Genomic DNA, 22,327 nt, shown 5'->3' on the forward strand with positions numbered 1-22,327 from the left:
TTTATGATGTAAATCACATGGCTGCGAGATGATTCAGCCTGAGAGAGGACTTCACCGCACTCTCAATTCCCATTGGTCACTCAAGTTAGGTGATTCACTTCTGCTATACGAGACAGGCACTGTCCGTACAACAGTATTAATCGTTTCTGATTCCAACAACTTGTCTGCACCAGAGAAATTGTTTCTTATATTTCACTCTCAACTCTTCTTAATTATGCCTTTGAGAAATAGTATAAAAATGTCTTGTACTAACGTTGCTTTTTTAAATTTTTGTAATAGAAGAGAAATACATCACTGTGCAGCCATATGTTAACCAGAGCAAAGATGAGATTGGCTTTGAAAAAGGTGTCATTGTGGAGGTTATACAGAGGAACTTGGAAGGCTGGTGGTTTATCAGGTGAGCTTTTTACAGGTACATTGCATAATTAATATTCTTCATATTGTGCTGTGAATATCTATATCTATTCATTATGCTTGGGTGCAGTCAAAATATTGCAGCAACATTAAAGTTGACTTATTGGTTAAAGTATTATACAGAGACTAAAAAAAGGAAAGAAAGTACAACTTGAAAATGCTTTTTGTAAGTGCAGGAGATCCCAAAGCTTTGGCCTGTAGTTTTATTGTTGTGCAGCAAATGGTTTGTGATCGTCAACAATTAAGAAATAGGAGTTGAACATGTGAGCCCTCAGGCCTGCTCTGCCATTCAATATCATCACAGCTCGTCAATGACCTTTCACTTTACAACCTGCTGCACGTACTCCTTGGTTTCAAAAGCCAAATAGCTGCCTATTTTAAACATTTATTCATCATGTGAGCTTGACTCTGAAATAGGATGCATCAAAGTAGCCTGCGAAATAACGGCAACACCTATCAGAAAGGTCCACCACTTTTGAATGTGACAAGTGCCCAGTCCACCTCAAATTACCCTGAAAGGGTAAGGTGTCTCAACATTTTGAAGGAAATCATTTCACACTTATACAATGCAGTATCAAGACGAATAGTAATTTCCACTAACAGGATGCCGCTGTCAAGCCAACAAAACGCCCTGCCTACCAGACAAAAAAGTGATATGATGTATGAATTTTAGTGCCTGTACAAACTCAGGATAAGCAAGTCATATGTCCCAGCGACTAGCAGACTACATCAAACGGACTTTTTGTCTGTTTGCAATAGGCAGAGCACTGACTGTACTCAACCAACCTGTGCTTGTAAAACTTGGAACACGTTGTCTAATGTTAGATGTGTGCTAAGAATTACATTAACAACCAATTTAATATTATTAGTCAGGCTTAAAATGTGGCTCACTTAAACTTAGACACAGAGGTTTACAGCATGGAAACAGGCCCTTTGGCTCAACTTGTCCACGCCGCCCAGTTTTTACCACTAAGCTATTCCCAATTGCCCATGTTTGGCCCATATCCCTCTATACCCATTTTACTCATGTAACTGTCTAACTGCTTTTTAAAATACAAAATTGTACCTGCCTCTACTACAGCTCGGCAGCTTGTTCCAGACACACACTACTCTCTGAATGAAAAAAATGGCCCTCTGCATTGTTCTGTGCATCTCTCCTCTCTTCTTAAACCAATTCCTCTAGTTTTAGGTTCCCCTACCTTTGGGAAAAGATGTTGACTATCTATCTCATCTATGCCCCTCATTATTTTATAGACCTCTATCATCCCTAAACCTTCTATGCTCCAGGGAAAAAAAGTCTCAGTCTATCCAGCGTCTCCTTATAACTCAAACCATCAAATCCTGGTAGCATCCTAATAAATCTTTTCTGCACTTTTTTTAGTTTCTAGTGCAAGAAGTTGCATTTATTCAAATGCAGGGATCTGTCCTCTGCAGGCACTATGGAATTAAACAGTTAACGCTAGTAACATTGCTGATGTTACTAGCGAGAGCAACAAATTTTTATTAAGAACAGGAGTAGGCATTCAGCCCCTTGAGCCTGCTTCACCATTCACTGGGATCAAAGCCGATCCAACATTCCTCACGTCCACTTTCCTGCCCTTTCCCTGTAACTCTTGATTCCCTTACTGATCGAAAATCTTATTACCTCAACCTTAAATATACACAAGGACTCTGCCCCACAGCTCACTGTGACAAGGAGCTCCAAAAATTCCCAATCCTCTGAGAGAGGAAATTCCCCATCTCAGTTTTAAATTGGCGCCTCTTTATTTTGAGACTGTGCCATCTGGTTCTAGATTCTTCCGAGAGATGAAAATTACTCTCAGCATTTACCCATCAAGCAGCTTAAGAATCCTCTATGTTTCAATGAATTCATCTCTCATTCTTCTACAGTCTAATGAGTAGAGTCCCAACCTGTTCAACCTTTTCTTGTAAAATTGTCTCTCCACACCAGAATCATCCCAGTGAACCTCTGAACTGACCCATCTACAACCACTCTTTGCCTTCTGTGGGCAAGCCAGTTCTGAATCCACAAAGCAATGTCCCTTTGGATCCTATGCCCCCTCACTTTCTCAATAAGCCTTGCATAGGGCACCTTATCAAACGCCTTGCTGAAGTCCATATATACTACATCTACCGCTCTTCATTCATCGGTGTGTTTAGTCACATCTTCAAAAAATTCAATCAGGCTCATAAGGCATGATCTGCCTTTGACAAAGCCGTGCTGACTATTCTTAATCATATTATACCTCTCCAAATGTTCATAAATCCTGCCTCTCAGGATCTTCTCCATCAACTTACCAACCACTGAGGTTAGACTCACTGGTCTATAATTTCCAGGGCTATCTCTACTCCCTTTCTTGAATAAAGGAACAACATCCGCAATCCTCCGGAACCTCTCCCATCTCCATTGATGATGCAAAGCTCATCGCCAGAGTCTCAGCAATCTCCTCCCTCGCCTCCCACAGCAGCCTGGGGTACATCCCATCTGGTCCCGGCGACTTATCTATCTTGATGCTTTTCAAATGCTCCAACACATCCTCGTTCTTAATGTCTACATACTCAAGCTTTTCAGTCCGCTGCAAGTCTGCACTACAACCACCAAGATCCTTTACCATAGTAAATACTGAAGTAAAGTATCCATTAAGTACCTCTGCTGTTTCTACTGGTTCCGATTCCATACAAACTTCCCCACCGTCACACGTGATAGGTCCTATTCCTTCATGTCTTTTCCTCTTGCTCTTCACGTACTTGTAGAACGCCTTGGGGTTTTCCTTAATCCTGCCTGCCAAGGCCTTCTCATGACCCCTTCTGGCTCTCCTAATTTCCTTCTTAAGATTCTTCCTACTAGCCATATACTCTTCTAGATCTCTAACACTACCTAGCTCCCTGAACCTTTTGTAAGCTTTTCTTCTTGACTAAATTCATTACACCTTTTGTACAGCATGGTTCCTGTAACCTACCATAACTTCCCTGTCTCATTGGAATGTTGCTATGCAGAACTCCACACAAATATTCCCTGAAAATTTGCCACATTTCTTCTGTACGTTTCCCTGAGAAAACCTCTTTCCAATTTATGTCTTGAATTTAAAAACATAAGAAATAGGAGCAGGAGTAGGCCATCCAGCCCTTCGAGCCTGCCCCGCCATTCAGTAAGATCATGGCTGATCTGTCGTGGCTCAGTTCCACTTTCCCGCCTTCTCCCCATAACCCTTAATCCCCTTGCCTATCAAAAACCAATCAACCTGCGTCTTCAATATATTTAGCGAGGCAGCCTCCACCACTTCAACGGGCAGAGAATTCCAGAGATTCACCACCCTTTGAGTGAAGAAGTTCCTCCTCAACTCTGTTCTAAACCGCCCCTTCTTATCTTGAGGCTGTGCCCCCTAGTCCTACTGTCCTTTCTGAGCGGGAAGAGCCTCTCCACCTCTATCCTATCCATTCCATTCATCATCTTATATGTCTCAATGAGATCTCCCCTCATTCTTCTAAACTCTAACGAGTACAAGCCTAGTTTATTCAGCCTCTCCTTATGGTTCAACCCCCTCAACTCTGGTATCAGCCTAGTAAACCTCCTCTGTACCCCCTCCAAGGCCAAAATATCCTTGCGTAAGTGCAGCGACCAAAACTGCACACAGTACTCCAGCTGCGGCCTCACCAGTGCCCTGTACAGTTGCAGCAAGACCTCCCTACTTTTATATTCAATCCCCCTCGCTATGAAGGCCAGCATCCCATTCGCCTTCCTGACCACCTGCTGCACCTGCAGGCTGGGTTTTTGCGACTCATGCACAAGGACCCCGAGGTCCCTCTGCACCGTCGCATGCTGCAGTTTTTCACCATGTAAGTAATAGTCCTTCCTACCATTATTCCTACCAAAGTGGACAACTTCACACTTGCCAACATTAAATTCCATTTGCCATTTCCTGGCCCATTCGCCCAGCCTATCTAGATCCTTCTGCAGACTTTCCACACCCTCCGCACAATTTGCCGTTCCACCAATCTTGGTGTGATCAGCAAATTTCGACACCATACACTCGGTTCCCTCCTCCAGATCATCTATATAAATGGTGAATAGCTGAGGCCCCAGCACCGACCCCTGGGGCACTCCACTAGTCACCAACCGCCAATCCGAATAGCACCCATTGACCCCCACTCTCTGCCTCCTATTTGACAGCCAATCCCCTATCCACGCTAACACCCCACCCCCAACTCCATGCCCCCTGACCTTCTGTAATAACCTCTTGTGAGGCACCTTATCAAACGCCTTCTGAAAATCAAGAAACACCACATCTACCGGCTCTCCTCTATCCACTGCCCTTGACACATCCTCATAGAACTCCAATAAATTTGTCAGACACGACTTTCCCTTAACGAAACTGTGCTGCATCTGCTCTATCAAACAATTCTCCTCAAGATGCCTCGCTATTTTCTCCTTGATTACGGATTCCAGCATTTTACCTACAACAGACGTTAAACTAACCGGCCTATAATTTCCTCCTGATAGCCTCATAATTCCCCTTACTCCAAATAAACACTTTTCTAGCATGTTTGATCCTATCTCTCTGCAATGCTAAAGGAGATAGAATTATGATCACTATCCCCAAGATGCTCTCCCACTGAGAGATCTGACACCTGTCCAGATTCATTTCCCAATACCAGCCTCTCCTCTTGTAGGCTTACCCACATACCTCTCCTGAACACATCTAACAAACTGCCTCTCCTCTTGTAGGCTTACCCACTTACCCTCCTGAACACATCTAACAAACTGCCCCCCCCCCATCTAAACCCCTTACTGTATGGAGAATCAATATTGGGAAATTAAAATCTCCCATCGTGACAACTCTGTTATTATTACACCTTTCCAGGATCTGCTTCCCAGTCTTCTCCTCAACATCCCTGTTACTATTGGGCGGCCTATAGAAAACACCCAGTAAAGTTATTGACCCCTTCCTGTTCCGAACCTCCAACCACAGAGACTCCATAGACAATCCCTCCATGGCGTCCACCTTCTCTACAGCCGTGACACTATCTCTGATCAACAGTGCCACTCCCCCACCTCTTTTGCCTCCCTCCCTGTCCCTTCTGAAACATCTGAAACCCGGCACTTGAAGTAACCAGTCCTGTCCTTGAGACATCCAAGTCTCTCTGTAATGGCCACCACATCACATTTCCAAGTAGTGATACACGCTCTAAGCTCATCCACTTTGTTCACAACACTCCTTGCGTTAAAATAGACGCATCTCAAACCTTCAGTCTGAGTGCTCCCCTTCTCTATCACCTGCCTATCCTCCCTCTCACACCGTCGACAAGCTTTCTCAATTTGTGAGCTAACCTCCTCTCTCCCAGTCACTTCAATTTGATTCCCACCCCCCAACCATTCTTGTTTAAACTCTCCCCAGTAGCTTTAGTAAGCCTCCCCGCCAGGATATTGGTTCCCCTGGGATTCAAGTGCAACCTGTCCTTTTTGTACAGGTCACACCAGCCCAATGATGCAGAAACCTGAATCCCTGCCCCCTGCTCCAATCCCTCAGCCACGCATTTATCCTCCACCTCATTCCATTCCTACTCTCACTGTCTCATGGCGCAGGCAGCAATCCCAAGATTACTACCTTTGCGGTCCTTCTTCTCAACTCCCTTCCTAACTCCCTATATTCTCTTTTCAGGACCCCTTACCTTTTCCTACATACATCATTGGTACCAATATGTACCACGACCTCTGGCTCTTCTCCCCCCCACTTCAGGATATCTTGGATACAATCAGAAACATCCTGGATCCCGGCACTAGGGAAGCAAACTACCATCTAAGTTTCACGACCGCCTCCACAAATCGCCTGTCCAACCCCCTTACTGTAGACTCCCCTATCACTACTGCTTTCCTCCGCCTGTCTTTACCCTTCTGAGCTACAGGGCCGGACTCCGCGCTGGAGGCATGACCACTGCTGCTTCCACCAGGTGGGCTGTCCCCCTCAACAGTACTCAAACAGGAGTACTTATTGTTAAGGGGCACAGCCACTGGGGTATTCTCTAGCACCTGACCTTTCCCCTTCCTAACCGTGACCCACTTGCCTGCCTCCCGTGGCCCCAGTGTGACCACCTGCCCGTAACTCCTCTCTATCACCTCCTTGTTCTCCCTGACCAGACGAAGATCATCGAGCTGCAGCTCCAGTTCCCTAACGCAGTCCCTTAGGAGCTGCAGCTCAACACACCCGGCGCAGATATGGACATCTGGGAGGCCAGGAGACCCCAGGACATCTCACATCCGACACTGAAAACAAAAACTGGACTCACACTCACAATTCCCCTTTTCTTCATGTTCCACAGGAAAAGAAACTAAGAATGAAACCTACCCTGCCTCGCCCATTTCCACCTAAGCCCATTGAGCCAAAGCCTTTCAGCCTTCTCTCTGCTACCTGCTCATGCCGCTGCCCACCACCAACGCTGCCCGCTGTATAGTGCAGCCTGCTTTTTAAACCTCGCGCACTAACAAACCCTTACCAGGTCACCCTGCGGCCTACTTCTGCTTTACCATTAAAAAACTTGGAAAAAAAAGAGAAACCCTGCAAAAAACTAAAAAAAAGTCAATCGTTTACCCTTAACACTCCCGACACAAATCACTCCTCTCTGCTTGCTCTGGTCGAACTTTCTTGTTTTGTTTTTACACCAATGAGGATTGAATAACTGCCGCAATACACACATTAAATATTAGTCATTGCCTATCCACCGCCATGCCTTTTAATGATGTTCCCCATCTTAGTCAACTCCCATCTGATACCTTCATAGTTTCCTTTGTTTCGATTTTGGATGCTAGTTTCAGATTAGACTTCTTCACTTTCCAACCTAATGAAAAATCCTATGATCGTACGGTCACTGTTCCCTAAAGGACCACCCCCTGCACAACAAGATTATTAATTACCCTTCTTTGGTTGGTAGAACTAAGGAGAAGACTTTGGCTGATAGGATTAAGGAGAATCCTAAGGCGTTCTATAGATATGTTAAGAACGGAAGGTTGGTTAGGACAAGATTAGGGCCAGTTACAGACAGCAGAGGGAAGTTGTGTGTGGAACCGGAAGAGATTGGAGAGGCATTGAACCAATATTTCTCTTCGGTGTTCATGCAGGGGGACATAAATGTAGCTGAGGAGAACACTGGGTTACAGGGGTGTAAACTAGACAGTATTGCGGTTGATAGGGGGGATGTGCTGGATATTCTTGAGGGTTTGAAAATAGATAAGTCCCCTGGGCCAGACGGGATTTATCCTAGGATTCTCTGGGAGGCAAGAGAGGCGATTGCAGAGCCTCTGGCTCTGATCTTCAGGACGTCGTTGGTCTCAGGTATAGTGCCAGAAGATTGGAGGATAGCGAATGTTGTCCCATTGTTTAAGAAGGGGAACGGAGACTTCCCCGGGAATTATAGACCGGTGAGTCTTACTTCTGTTGTGGGCAAGGTTTTAGAAAAAATTATTAGGGATAGGATTTATAGTTATTTGGAGAGTAATGAATTGATTGGAGATAGTCAGCATGGTTTTGTAGCGGGTAGGTCGTGCCTTACTAACCTTATTGAGTTTTTTGAGAAAGTGACCAAAGAGGTGGATGGGGGTAAGGCAGTTGACGTGGTATATATGGATTTTAGTAAGGCGTTTGATAAGGTTCACCATGGAAGGCTTCTGCAGAAAATGCAGATGTATGGGATTGGGGGTAATCTAGGTAATTGGATCAGGAATTGGCTAGCAGATAGGAGACAGAGGGTGGTGGTTGATGGTAAGTATTCGTCATGGAGTTCAGTTACGAGTGGTGTGCCTCAGGGATCTGTTTTGGGGCCACTGCTGTTTGTAATTTTTATTAATGATCTGGATGAGGGTATAGTTGGGTGGATTAGTAAATTTGCTGATGACACCAAAGTCGGAGGTGTGGTAGATAGTGAGGAAGGGTGTCATAGTTTGCAGGGAGACTTGGACAGGTTGCAGAGCTGGGCCGAGAGGTGGCGGATGGAGTTTAATACGGAGAAGTGTGAGGTAATTCACTTTGGCAGGAATAACAGATGTGTCGAGTATAGGGCTAACGGGAGGACTCTGAATAGTGTGGATGAACAGAGGGATCTAGGTGTATGTGTACATAGATCCCTGAAAGTTGGGAATCAAGTAGATAAGGTTGTTAAGAAGGCATACGGTGTCTTGGCGTTTATTGGTAGGGGGATTGAATTTAGGAGTCGCAGCGTCATGTTGCAACTGTACACAACTCTGGTGCAGCCGCACTTGGAGTATTGTGTGCAGTTCTGGTCCCCACATTATAGGAAGGATGTGGAGGCTTTGGAGAGGGTGCAGAGGAGGTTTACCAGGATGTTGCCTGGTATGGAGGGGAGGTCCTATGAGGAGAGACTGAGGGATTTGGGGTTGTTTTCGTTAGAAAGAAGGTGGCTAAGAGGGGATCTTATTGAAACATATAAGATGATTAGAGGTTTAGAACATAGAACATTACAGCGCAGAACAGGCCCTTCGGCCCAAGATGTTGCGCCGACCAGTTAAAAAAAAACAACAATGACCCACTAACCTAAACCAATCCCTTTTCGTCCATAAACCTGTCCACAGACCACTTAAACGCCCCCAAACTAGGCGCATTTACAACTGCAGCAGGCAGGGCATTCCAATCCCTCACCACCCTCTGGGTAAAGAACCTACCCCTGACATCTGTCCTATAACTACGCCCCCTTAGTTTAAAGACATGCCCCCTCGTGCTAGATTTTTCCATCAGAGGAAAAAGGCTATCACTATCCACCCTATCTAAACCTCTAATCATCTTATATGTTTCAATAAGATCCCCTCTTAGCCGCCTTCTTTCCAGCGAAAACAACCCCAAATCCCTCAGCCTCTCCTCATAGGATCTCCCCTCCATACCAGGCAACATCCTGGTAAACCTCCTCTGCATCCTCTCCAAAGCCTCCACATCCTTCCTGTAATGTGGGGACCAGAACTGCACACAATACTCCAAGTGCGGCCGCACCAGAGTTGTGTACAGTTGCAACATAACGCTACGACTCCTAAATTCAATCCCCCTACCAATAAACGCCAAGACACTGTATGCCTTCTTAACAACCTTATCTACTTGATTCCCAACTTTCAGGGATCTATGTACACATACACCTAGATCCCTCTGCTCCTCCACACTATTCAAAGTCTTCCCGTTAGCCCTATACTCAACACATCTGTTATTCCTACCAAAGTGAATTACCTCACATTTCTCTGCATTAAACTCCATCCGCCACCTCTCGGCCCAGCTCTGAAACCTGTCTAAGTCTTCCTGCAAACTATGACACCCTTCCTCACTATCTACCACACCTCTGACTTTGGTGTCATCAGCAAATTTACTGATCCACCCAACTATACCCTCATCCAGATCATTAATAAAAATCACAAACAGCAGTGGCCCCAACACAGATCCCTGAGGCACACCACTTGTAACCGAACTCCATGATGAATATTTACCGTCAACCACTACCCTCTGTCTCCTATCCGCTAGCCAATTCCTAATCCAGTTCGCTAGATCACCCCCAATCCCATACATCTGCATTTTGTGCAGAAGCCTACCATGGTGAACCTTATCAAACGCCTTACTAAAATCCATATACACCACGTCCACTGCCTTACCCCCATCCACCTCTTTGGTCACTTTCTCAAAAAACTCAATAAGGTTAGTAAGGCACGACCTACCCGCCACAAAACCATGCTGACTATCTCCAATCAACTCATTACTCTCCAAATAACTATAAATCCTATCCCTAATAATTTTTTCCAAAACCTTGCCCACAACAGAAGTGAGACTCACCGGTCTATAATTCCCGGGGAAGTCTCTGTTCCCCTTCTTAAACAATGGGACAACATTCGCTAACCTCCAATCATTTGGCACTATACCAGAGGCCAACGACGACCTGAAGATCAGAGCCAGAGGCTCTGCAATCACTTCTCTTGCCTCCCAGAGAATCCTGGGGTAAATCCCATCCGGACCAGGGGACTTATCTATTTTCAGACCCTCCAGAATATCCAGCACATCCTCCTTATCAACTGTAACACTGTCAATTCTACTCCCCTGCAACCCAGTGTCCTCCTCAGCTATATCCATGTCCCCCTGCGTGAACACCGAAGAGAAATATTGGTTCAATGCTTCACCAATCTCCTCCGGTTCCACACATAACTTCCCTCTGCCGTCTATAACTGGCCCTAACCTTGCCCTAACCAACCTTCTGTTCTTGACATACCTATAGAACGCCTTAGGATTCTCCTTAACCCTATCAGCCAAAGTCTTCTCATGTCCTCTTTTAGCCCTTCTTAGCTCGCTCTTCAACTCCCTCCTAGCCAATCTAAAGCTCTCTAGTGCACTATCCGAGTGCTCACGTCTCATCCGAACATAAGCCTCCTTTTTCTTTTTAACCAACGAATCAACTTGTTTGGTGCACCACGGTTCCCTAGCCTTACCAATTCCACCTTGCCTGACAGGGACATACCTATCACAGACTCGCAGTAGCTGCTCCTTGAAAAAACTCCACATTTCGGACGTTCCCAATCCCTGTAATCTCCTAGTCCAACCTACGTTTCCTAATTCTCTCCTAATAGCCTCATAATTACCCTTCCCCCAGCTAAAACCACTGGCCCGAGGTTCATGCCTATCCCTTTCCATCACTAAGGTGAACGTAACCGAATTGTGGTCACTATCACCAAAATGCACACCAACTTCCAAATCCAACACCTGATCTGGCTCATTTCCCAGCACCAAATCCAACATAGCCTCACCTCTAGTTGGCCTATCTACATACTGAGTCAAAAAACCTTCCTGCACACTTTGCACAAAAACTGACCCCTCTAACGAGCTAGAGCTATAACAATTCCAATCAATATTAGTAAAGTTAAAATCCCCCATAACAATTACCCTATTACTTTCACTCCTAACCAGTTTAGATAGGGTGGACAGTGATAGCCTTTTTCCTTGGATGGAGAAAGCTAGCACGAGGGGGCATGGCTTTAAATTAAGGGGGGGTAGTTATAGGACGGATGTCAGGGGTAGGTTCTTTACCCAGAGGGTGGTGAGGGATTGGAATGCGCCTAGTTTGGGGGCGTTTAAGAGATCCATGGATAGGTTTATGGATGGAAAGGGATTGGTTTAGGTTAGAGGGTCATTGTTTTTTAACTGGTCGGCGCAACATCGTGGGCCGAAGGGCCTGTTCTGCGCTGTAATGTTCTAATGTTCTAATGTTCTCATTGCATAATACCAAACCCAGGATAGCCTGTTCCCCAGTTGGATCCTTGACATGTTGGTCCAAAAAAAATCTCAGGCACACTCCAGGAATTCATCAACCACAATATTATTTCTAATTTGGTTTGCCTAGTCTATATGTAGATTCAAGTGACCCACGATTATTGTACCACCGCTGTTACACACATTTCTAATTTCCTGTTTAATGACACTTCCTACCTTAGCCTTTAATGTTTTCCACACTTTGTTGCTTCTTAGCTCCACCTAGACTGATTCTCCATCAAAATTTTCTGAGCCAATATCCTCTCTCACTATTATATTGATTTTATCCTTAACCAACAATGCCACCCCTCCTCACGCATCTTTGCTAAATATTGAAGCCCCTTGGATATTATGTCCCTAGCCTTTGTCACCTTGCAGCTATGTCTCTGCAATTGTAATCATATCGTAACTGTTTATAATGCTGACATTTCATCTACCTCATTGTGAATGCTCCACACATTCAGATACAGTGCCTTTGGACTTGTCTTTTTAACATTTTTCAAATAGTTATTTGTACAGAGGCCCTATTTACTGCTAGCCCTTGTTTCCTCTGCTTATATTTCTTTCTTTGTTTTCCTTCCTTCTCTCACTCCACTCAGGTTCTTATCACTCTACCACTCTTGTTTAAATCTTCCCCAACAGCACTGGCAAATACACCTGTGAAAATAGAACATAGAACATTACAGCGCAGTACAGGCCCTTCGGCCCTTGATGTTGCGCCAACCAGTGGAACCAATCAAATGACCGTCTAATATATTGGTTCCAGTCCTGCTGAGGTACAACCCATCCACGTGTACAGGTTCCACCTTCCCCAGAATCTGTGCCAATGCTTCAGGAATCAATATCAATTCTATGTTTCTATGTTTCTATCTCTCCCTCCTACACCATCTCTCTAGCCACGGATTCATGTCATCTATTCTCCTATTCCTGATCGCCGAGCGCATAGCACCGGCACTAATTCTGAGATTCCCTTCCAGTTAGATTTTCAAGTTTGCTGAAGACACCCCCATAGTGAGTTGGATCTCAAAGAATGACGAGACAGAGTAAAGGAATGAGATAGAGAATCTGGTGAACTGGTGTGGCAAAAATAAGCTCTCCCTCGATCTCAACAAAACAAAGGAGATTGTCATCAACTTCAGGAAACATAAAGGAGAACATGCCCCTGTCTACATCAATGGGGACAAAGTAGAAAGGGTTGAGGGCTTCAGGTTTTTAGGTGTTCAGATCACCAACAACCTGTCCTGGTTCCCCCATGCTGTCGCAATAGTTACAAAAGCCCACCAATGCCTCTGCTTTCTCAGAAGACTAAGGAAATTTGACATGTTAGTTCCGACTGTCACCAAATTTTACAGATGCACCATAGAAAGCATTCTTTCTGGTTGTATCACAGCTTGGCCTTGGCTCCTCCTCTGCCCGAGACCACAAGGAACTACAAAAGGTTGTGAATATAGCCCAATCCATCACACAAACCAGCCTCCCATCCATTGACTCTATCTACACTTCCCTTGGCAAAGTAGCCAGCATAATTAAGGACCCCACACATCCTGGACATTCTCTTTTCCACTTTCTTCTGTTGGGAAAAAAATACAGAAGTCTGAGGTCACATACCAACCGACTCAAGGACAACTTCTTCCCTGCTGCTATAAGACTTCTGAATGGACTTACCTCACATTAAGTTGATCCTTCTCTACACCCTAGCTATTACTGTAACCCTACATTCTGCACTCTCTCATTTCCTTCCCTATGAACGGTATGCTTTGTCTGTATAGCATGCAAGAAACAATACTTTTCACTGTATGTTAATACATGTGACAATAATAAATCAAATCAAATCAATTCAGATCACTACCATGGACACCTGCTTTTTAATTTGTTTCCAAGCTCTTTATATGAGGGTGGAATGGTGGCACAGTGGTTAGAAGCTGCCTCACAGTGTCAGGGATCCAGGTTCAATTCTGGCCTTGGGTCACTGTTTGTACATTCTCCCCATGTCTGCGTGGGTTTCCTCTGGGTGCTCCGGTCTCCCCCCACACTCCAAAGATGTGGGGTTAGGTTGATTGGCCATGCTAAATTGACCCTATATTGGGGATCAGCAGGCTAAATATGTGGGGTAATGGGAATAGGGCCTGGGTGGGATTGTGGTTGTGCAGACTTGATGGGCCAAATAGCCTCCTTCTGCACTGTAGGGATTCTATGGATATTCTGTTTTCAGGACCTCATCATTCTTCATAGAATCCCTATAGTGCAGAAAGAAACTATTTGGCCCATTGCGTCTGCACCAACTCTCTAATAGAGCATCCACCCTGACCCTATCCCTGTAGTCCCAAGTATTTATCCCATTATACCCTCAAACTTACACATGTTGGGACAATTTAACATGGCTAGTCCACCTAACCTGCCCATCTTAGACTGTGGGAGGAAGCCCATGGAGACACAGGGAGAACATGCAAACTCCACACAGACAGTGACCCAAAGCCAGAATTGAACCTGGATACCTGACACAGTGAGGCAGCGTTGCTAACCATTGTGCCACCATGCCACCCTTGTTCTTACCCACATCCCTGGTATTGATACAGACCACAATCTCTGGCTGTCACTTTCCCCTTCAGAATGTCCTGCAGCCACTCAGTAACATCCTTCACCCTGGCACAAGGGAGGCAACGTATCATCCTGGTGTCACTTGTGTAGCCACAGAAACCCCTATCTGTTCCCCTCACAATAGAATCCATTATCATTAATGCTCTGTCAGTCCCGAAAGTACGGCTTCCACTTTCCCCAGCACTGGTGTCCACGACCCACAACCTGGAACTCAATTCTCCTACACCAGTTTGCCAGCCATCTCCTCCTGATTTTGTTAAAGCTGTGCTGATTTTCACGTGGCTCAGATAATAATCTAGAGTTACCACTGAGGTTCTAATTTAGGTTTTGAAGTGTTAATTTAGTGCCTAACTCTTTAATAAACTTCAAAGATGTGCAGGTTAGGTGGATTGGCCATGCTAAATTGCCCATTGGTGTCAGGGGGATTAGCAGGGTAAATACATGGGGTTATGAAGATAAAGCCTGAGTGGGATTATTGTCAGTGCAGGTATGATGGGCTGAATGTCCTCTTTCTGCACTGTAAGAATTCTATAATTCATAGGAATTTTACAACAATCTGGAAGTTCCACAACCAGCACGAACTACTTGTTTTTTATTCTAGATTAATTAAATTCAAATACCACTAGCCATTGGTGAAGCTTGAACTCATATCTCCCAAACATTAATTTGGTCCAGTAATGTTACCACCATGCATTTTCTATGTAGTCATCAGATAAGAATAGAATGAATCCTGCTGTAGTCCACCTTTCCTCACAATAGTTTGATGAAGCACACCGTGTAAGCTTATCTATACAGTATGGGCAAGTGGTTCTTATGAAACTGTACTTTGATAGTATTAAATATGGATGAATTTCAATTTCAGCAGAATAGCGAATCAGGTGGTAGCAATTGGTTGTCCTGTGCAAGCACCCTGTCCAATTTACCATTGCTTTGAAAACAATGGGGATATGGCAGCTAGCCTTTTAGATCACAGAATCAATGAACTGGTCAGGCACAGGAGGAGGCCGTTTTGCCCATCCTGTCTGACCTGGCACTCCAAATGAGCGTCTCATTCATTCCATTCTCCCACTTTCATCCCTACACATTCTTCCTTTTCATTTTGAAAATTGTCTTCACCTCATTTTGTTTGAGTAATTATCTCTGGTCATTGAATCCCTACAGTGCAGAAGGAAGCCATTCAGCCCATTGAATCTGCACCGACAACAATCCCACTCAGGCCGTATTCCCGTAACCCCACGTTTTTACTCTGCTAATAGCCCTGATAATAGGGTCAATTTACCTGGACCAATCAACCTAACCTGCACATCTTTGGAGTGTGGGAGGAAACCGGAGCACCTGGAGGAAATCCACGCAGACATGGGGAGAGTGTGCAAACATTGACCCAAGGCCGGAATTGAACCCGAGTCCCTGATAGTGCGAGGCAGCAGTGCTAACCACTTGCTTTCCAGTTTTCCAGTTATTCTCCAGTTATGTTTGAAGTTTTAGAGAACAAATCATATAGATTTACCAGGATGATGCCAGGGCTGGAAAACAAAATAAGAGATTTGAAATCCCGGGACCTACCTCTCTGGATCATATGGTGTTTATGAGAGGATTTCTGTTTTAATAGTGTCTATAAGTATTAATAATTCTGGTAAGAAGATGTTAACGAGGGATCACCAGTATAAAATAATCAGAAATGGAATAAAGAAAGGTCGAAACATTTCATGACACATTTCAGCATCAAATGCTTCATGGAAACTGAGAAATAAATTTAATTGTGATATTTTGGTGAGATCTTGGGTGGAATTTCCCCATCCCACCTGCCATGGGAAACGTAGCAGGTGGGACAGGACCATGCAAAGGTCCATTGACTCAGGTGGGAATTTATGGTCTTGGGGTGAGTGCGGCTGGAAAATCACGCTCCTTCAGGCACAATCTCTGCTTGCTTTTTCTGGGTTTTGTTTTAACTGTCCTTTGAGCTGTAATATCAGTAATAAATGTGCAGTGAAGAAACTTGGGTTCTTTGCTATCTAGGCTCCACAGCCAGTCTTGCTGCTTTTTACTGAAACGCATCCAACATGTCTCCCAGAATACTTTTGTCAGCAGATTCCCCATTTCCTGTCTCCTTTTCTCACTACTCCCCTCTGGAATAATTCCAGAATTTCAGAGCTGGAAAGCAGATGGCAGGAAGTAACTCTCAGACACTCAGGCATTTCATTCTTGTTTGTCTGTTCATTGCTTTTTACTTCTGGTTGGTTTGGGCCATTGAAGTTTTGTTTTGTATCTGATTTTCAGAAAAACAGTTTGAGTTATGCTGTAATACCTTTGTCTTCATTCAGCATTGATTTGGAATGTCTGTTTGGTATGTTACTTTAGGTAGTTGGAGCATAACCAACTGTGGGTTACACGTTTAAGGAGTTATCATTGCACTAATACAATATTCTGTTTTTAAAACTCCAAATAGGTAGATTTTTCTCCGCTATTAGTTGAGCCAGGTCTCTGCTTTTGATTACAGTATTGGTATTGTTGCCAAATTACCTCATTACACACAGAAAGCAAGAATATTCGGAATGGCATCTCCTGCTGCTGTATATTTCCTGTTACTTCATTCACCACACTACTACATTCTAATTAAGCTGCATTCCTTTCACAGACTAATATTGGGATTCACAGTAAAAATGCAAGGGGGGATTTTCACAGACCATTGCTGCAATGTAAAGTGGCATATCAGGGGAAAAATTGTGTCAGGCTGCATTGCTGTTGTATTGCTGCCTTCGTTTCATCAGCCAGGGCTGGCTGACTTTTTTTTTATTCATTCGTGGGACATGGCCAGCATTTATTGCCCATCCCTAGTTGCCCTTGGAAAGGAGGAATTCCAGTACTTTGATCTAGCGATTTTGAAAGAATGGCAATATATTTCCAAGTTAGAATGGTGAGTAGCTTGGACGGGAACGTGTAGGTGGTAGTGTTCCCATGTATCTGCTGCCCTTGTCTTTCTGTTTGCAAGTGGTCATGGGTTTGGAAAATGCTGTCTAAAGAACTTTGGTGAATTTCTGTAGTGCATCTTGTAGATAGTACGTTCTGCTGCTACAGTGTTGATTGTAGAGGGAGTGGACATTGTGGATGTGATGCCAATCAAGCGGACAGCTTTGTCCTGGATGGTGTCAAGTTTCTTGAGTGTTGTTGGAGCTGAACCCATCCAGGCAAATGGGGAGTATTTCACCACACTCCTTGAGTTGTGCCTTGTAGATGGTGGACAGGCTCTGGGGAGTCAGGGGATGAGTTACTCACCGCAGTATTCCTAGCCTCTGACCTATTTTTGTAGCTTCTGTATTTACATAGCGAGTCCAGTTGAGTTTCTGGTCAATGGTAACCCCAAAGATTTTGAGATGGTCATCGCCTGGCATTTGTGTGGCGCAAATCTGACTTAACACTTGTCAGCCTTGCTGCAACTGTACAGGGTACTGGTGAGGCCGCAGCTGGAGTACTGTGTGCAGTTTTGGTCGCCGCACTTGCAGAAGGATATATTGGCCTTGGAGGGAGTGCAGAAAATGTTCACTAGGCTGATACCAGAGATGAGGGGGTTAGACTATGAAGAGAGATTGAATAGACTGGGTCTGTACTCGTTGGAGTTTAGAAGGCTGAGGGGGGATCTTATAGAGACATATAAGATAATGATGGAGATAGATAGGGTAGAGGTAGAGAGATTCTTCCCGCTTAGAAAGGATAGCAGGCCTCGAGGGCACAGCCTCAAGATAAGGGGGGGGGGGTGCAATTTAGAACATAGAACATTATAGCGCAGTACAGGCCCTTCAGCCCTCGATGTTGCGCCGTCCAGTGGAACCAATCTAATGACCCTCTAACCTAAACTATTCCAATGTTATCCATATGCCTATCCACTGACCGTTTGAATACCCTTAATGTTGGCGAGTCCACAACTGCTGCAGGCAGGGCATTCCACACCCTTACTACCCTCTGAGTAAAGAACCTACCTCTGACATCTGTCCTATAACTACCACCCCTTAATTTAAAGCTATGTCCCCTCGTGTTAGCCATCACCATCCGAGGAAAAAGGCTCTCACTGTCCACCCTATCTAACCCTCTGATCATCTTGTATGCCTCAATTAGGTCGCCTCATAACGTTCTTCTCTCTAATGAAAATAACCTCAAGTCCCTCAGCCTTTCCTCATAATACCTTCCCACCATACCAGGCAACATCCTGGTAAACCTCCTCTGCACCCTTTCCAATGCTTCCACATTTTTCTTATAATGCGGCGACCAGAACTGTACGCAATATTCCAAGTGCGGCCGCACCAGAGTTTTGTACAGTTGTAACATGATCTCATGGCTCCGAAATTCAATCCTTCTACCAATAAAAGCTAACACACCGTACGCCTTCTTAACAACCTTATCAACCTGGGTGCCAACTTTCAGGGAGCTATGCACATGTACCCCGAGATCTCTCTGCTCATCAACACTACTAAGAGTTCTTCCATTAGCCCTATATTGTGTACTCCTGTTATTCTTACCAAAGTGAATCACCTCACACTTTTCCGTATTAAACTCCATCTGCCACCTCTCGGCCCAGCTCTGCAGCTTATCTATGTCCCTCTGCAAACTGTTACATCCATCCTCACTGTCTACAACTCCTCCGACTTTGGTGTCGTCAGCAAATTTACTAACCCATCCTTCTGCGCCCTCATCTCGGTCATTTATAAAAATGGCAAACAGCAGTGGCCCCAAAACAGATCCCTGAGGTACACCACTTGTAACTGAACTCCAGGTTGAATATTTCCCATCAACCACCACCCTCTGTCTTCTATCAACTAGCCAATTCCTGATCCAAACTGCTAAATCACCCTCAATCCCATTGGGTTTAGATCGGAGTTGAGGAGGAACTTCTTCACTCAAAGGGTGGTGAATCTCTGGAATTCTCCGCCCGTTGAAGTGGTGGAGGCTGCCTCGCTAAATATACTTAAGTCACGGGTAGATAGGTTTCTGATAGACAGGGGAATTAAGAGTTATGGGGAGAGAGCAGGAAAGTGGAACTGATCCACTTCAGATTAGCCATGATTTTATTGAATGGCGGGGCAGGCTCGAAGGGCTAGATGGCCTACTCCTGCTCCTATTTCTTATGTTCTTATGCCAATCCTGTCCTTCCCTTAACCAAGTCTCTGTAATGGCAACAACATCGTAGTTCCTCGTACTAATCAAAGAACAAAGAACATCCCAGCACGGGAAACAGGCCCCTCGGCCCAACGAGCCCGCGCCGCCGCATCTTCCTACACCTACCCTGCCCTGTGTGTATGTGAGTGGAACCCCTAATGTAGCCAGATTCAGGGGAGAATAGTGTCAATTTGGTACACCAATCAGCCTAAGAGCACATCTCTGGGGTGTGGGAGGAAACCGGAGCGCCCGGAGGAAACCCACGCAACCACAGGGAGAATGCGCAAACTCCCACAGACACAGGCCCAAATCCATGTTTCTGCACAGCTAGCAGTGCTAGTCACCGAGCTGTTGTGGTGCCCGTCTGCTGGTCCAGGTTTAAGCACACACAACGACACGAAGTACTAGGCCACTCTCGAAACATCCAAGAGCAGCCCACGCACGACCCACCGTGTGCATGCCCCTTGTTTGACAACAAGGCGGACCAACACCTGTGGAATAAAAAGACGAAACGTTAACATGTAATACTACATTTCCGGTGTTGTCCCGAGGCTCTGACCCTATTTAATACCCTCTACTATAACCCTCCATCCTTGCTTCGCTCATGTGCCTATCTAAGTAAACCTTAAACAAGTCCAACGTGCCTGCCTCCACCACCCTACACGGTAGCGCGTTCCATACCCCCACGACCCTCTGCGTGAAAAACCTTCCTCTCATATCCAAATTATACATCTCCCTCCTCACCCTTAGATCGTGACCTCTCGTAATAGTTGTCCCCAATCTAGGGAAAAGCCTACCACTGTTGACTCTATCTATTCCCTTCAGTATTTTATATACCTCTATCATATCCCCCCTTAATCTCCGTCTTTCCAAGGAGAAGAGCCCCAGTTTCTCCAACCTTTCCTCGTAACTCAGTCCTTCCATGCCAGGCAACATCCTGGTAAACCTCCTCTGCACCCTCTCCAGGGTCTCCACGTCCTTCCGGTAGTAAGGTGACCAGAACTGGACGCAGTACTCCAAATGCGGTCTAACCAACGTTCTGTACAACTTAAGCATTAGACGGCAGCTCTTATACTCTATACCCCTTCCTATAAAGGCTAGCATTCCATAAGCTTTCTTCACAACCTTCTCTACCTGTGTCGACACCTTCAGAGACTTGTGCACCTGCACTCCCAGGTCCCTCAATATCTCTATACTCTTAATCGGTCTACCTTTTATCACATAACTCCTCCCTGCATTATTCCTTCCAAAATGCATCGCCTCGCATTTGTCAGGATTAAATTCCATCTGCCATCTATCTGCCCAATGCACCAACCTATCTATATCCTGCTGTGTCACCTGACAATCCTCCTCGGTATCTGCCAGTCCTGCCATCTTGGTGTCATCCGCAAACTTGCTGATCACACCACGTACACCCTCTTCCAAGTTGTTTATATATAACTACAAAGAGGAGAGGTCCCAGTACTGAGCCCTGCGGCACACCACTGGTGACTGGCCTCCAGCCAGAAAAGGTCCCCTTGACAACTACTCTCTGTCTCCTATTTCCCAGCCAGTTTTCAATCCATCCAGCTACCTGTCCTTGTATCCCATGTGCCTTAACCTTTTCTACCAGCCTACCGTGAGGGACTTTGTCAAACACCTTACTGAAACCCATATAGACGACATCAACGGCTCGCCCATCGTCAACCGTTTTTGTCACCTCCTCGAAGAATTCCACCAGATTCGTAAGGCAAGACCTCCCCTGAACAAAGCCATGTTGAGTATCCCTAATCAGATTGCAACGCTCCAAATGCTCATACATCCTATCCCTAAGAATTTTTTCCAATAATTTTCCTACCACCGATGTCAAACTCACAGGTCTATAATTACCAGGGTTATCCCTACTACCCTTTTTAAACAGCGGTACCACATTAGCTACCCTCCCGTCTTCTGGGACCTCACCTGTGTCCAAAGAAGAGACAAAGATTTGCGTCAGAGGCCCAACAATTTCATCTTTCGCCTCCCTAAGCAGCCTGGGATAAATACCATCAGGCCCCGGAGCTTTATCCGTTTTTATGCTACCTAAAAGCCTTAGCACTTCCTCCCTCGTAATGGATATTTTCTTCCACTGATCTACAGCTCCCTCCAAGACACTACACGACACCAAACCCCTCTCCTTCGTGAATACCGATGCAAAGTATTCATTCAGGATCTCCCCCATTCCCTCAGTCTCGATACATAGCTCCCCCCCTTTGTCCCTAAGAGGACCAATTTTGCCTGTAACCACTCTCTTGCTCCTAATATAGGAGTAAAATGCCTTTGGATTTTCCTTAATCCTATCAGCCAAAGCCATTTCATGCCCTCTTTTTGCCCTTCTAACTCCCCTTTTTAGCTCCCTCCTACTCTCTCTATATTCCTCCAGCGCACTCTCCATTCCCAGTTGTTTCGACCTAACATATGCCTCCCTCTTCTTCCTGACCAAGTCTTCGATACCCCCTGTAATCCACGGCTCTCTAATCCTGCCTTTCCCATCCTTCCTCTTTACCGGCACATGCCTTTCCTGCAACATTTTCAGTTTGCCCTTAAAAGCCTCCCACTTACCAACCATGGACTTGCCAGCTAACAACCCCTCCCAATCAGTGTCCTTCAGCTCCCTCCTAATCCAGCTATAGCTCGCCTTACCCCAGTTCAGAACCCTCCCCTTCGGACGGCACTCATCCATTTCCATTTTTATCCTAAAGTAGACGGACTTGTGGTCACTGTTAGCCACAGATTCGCCTACCTCAACCTCAACCACCTGCCCCGGCTCATTTCCCAACACTAAATCCAGTATAGCCCCCTCCCTAGTCGGGCTAGTTACGTACTGCTCTAGGGACCCTTCCAACACACATTTTACAAACTCCTCTTCC

At 45.3% G+C, this 22,327-nt stretch overlaps 1 protein-coding gene across 3 annotated transcripts in view; it reads left to right on the plus strand.

Moving 5' to 3' along the window:
• The window catches only part of sh3pxd2aa (SH3 and PX domains 2Aa), a 610,480-nt gene that overhangs the window by 491,043 nt on the left and 97,110 nt on the right, over positions 1-22,327 (plus strand). For all 3 annotated transcript variants that reach the window (XM_080206018.1, XM_080206019.1, XM_080206020.1), the window contains one exon: positions 280-397. In XM_080206018.1, coding sequence (XP_080062144.1) covers positions 280-397 — 118 coding nt within the window. The remainder of the gene's footprint in view (positions 1-279; positions 398-22,327) is intronic.

Source organism: Carcharhinus amblyrhynchos, chromosome 17, assembly GCF_965287045.1.
Source record: "Carcharhinus amblyrhynchos chromosome 17, sCarAmb.v2.hapA, whole genome shotgun sequence".
Classification (NCBI taxonomy): Eukaryota; Metazoa; Chordata; class Chondrichthyes; order Carcharhiniformes; family Carcharhinidae; genus Carcharhinus; species Carcharhinus amblyrhynchos.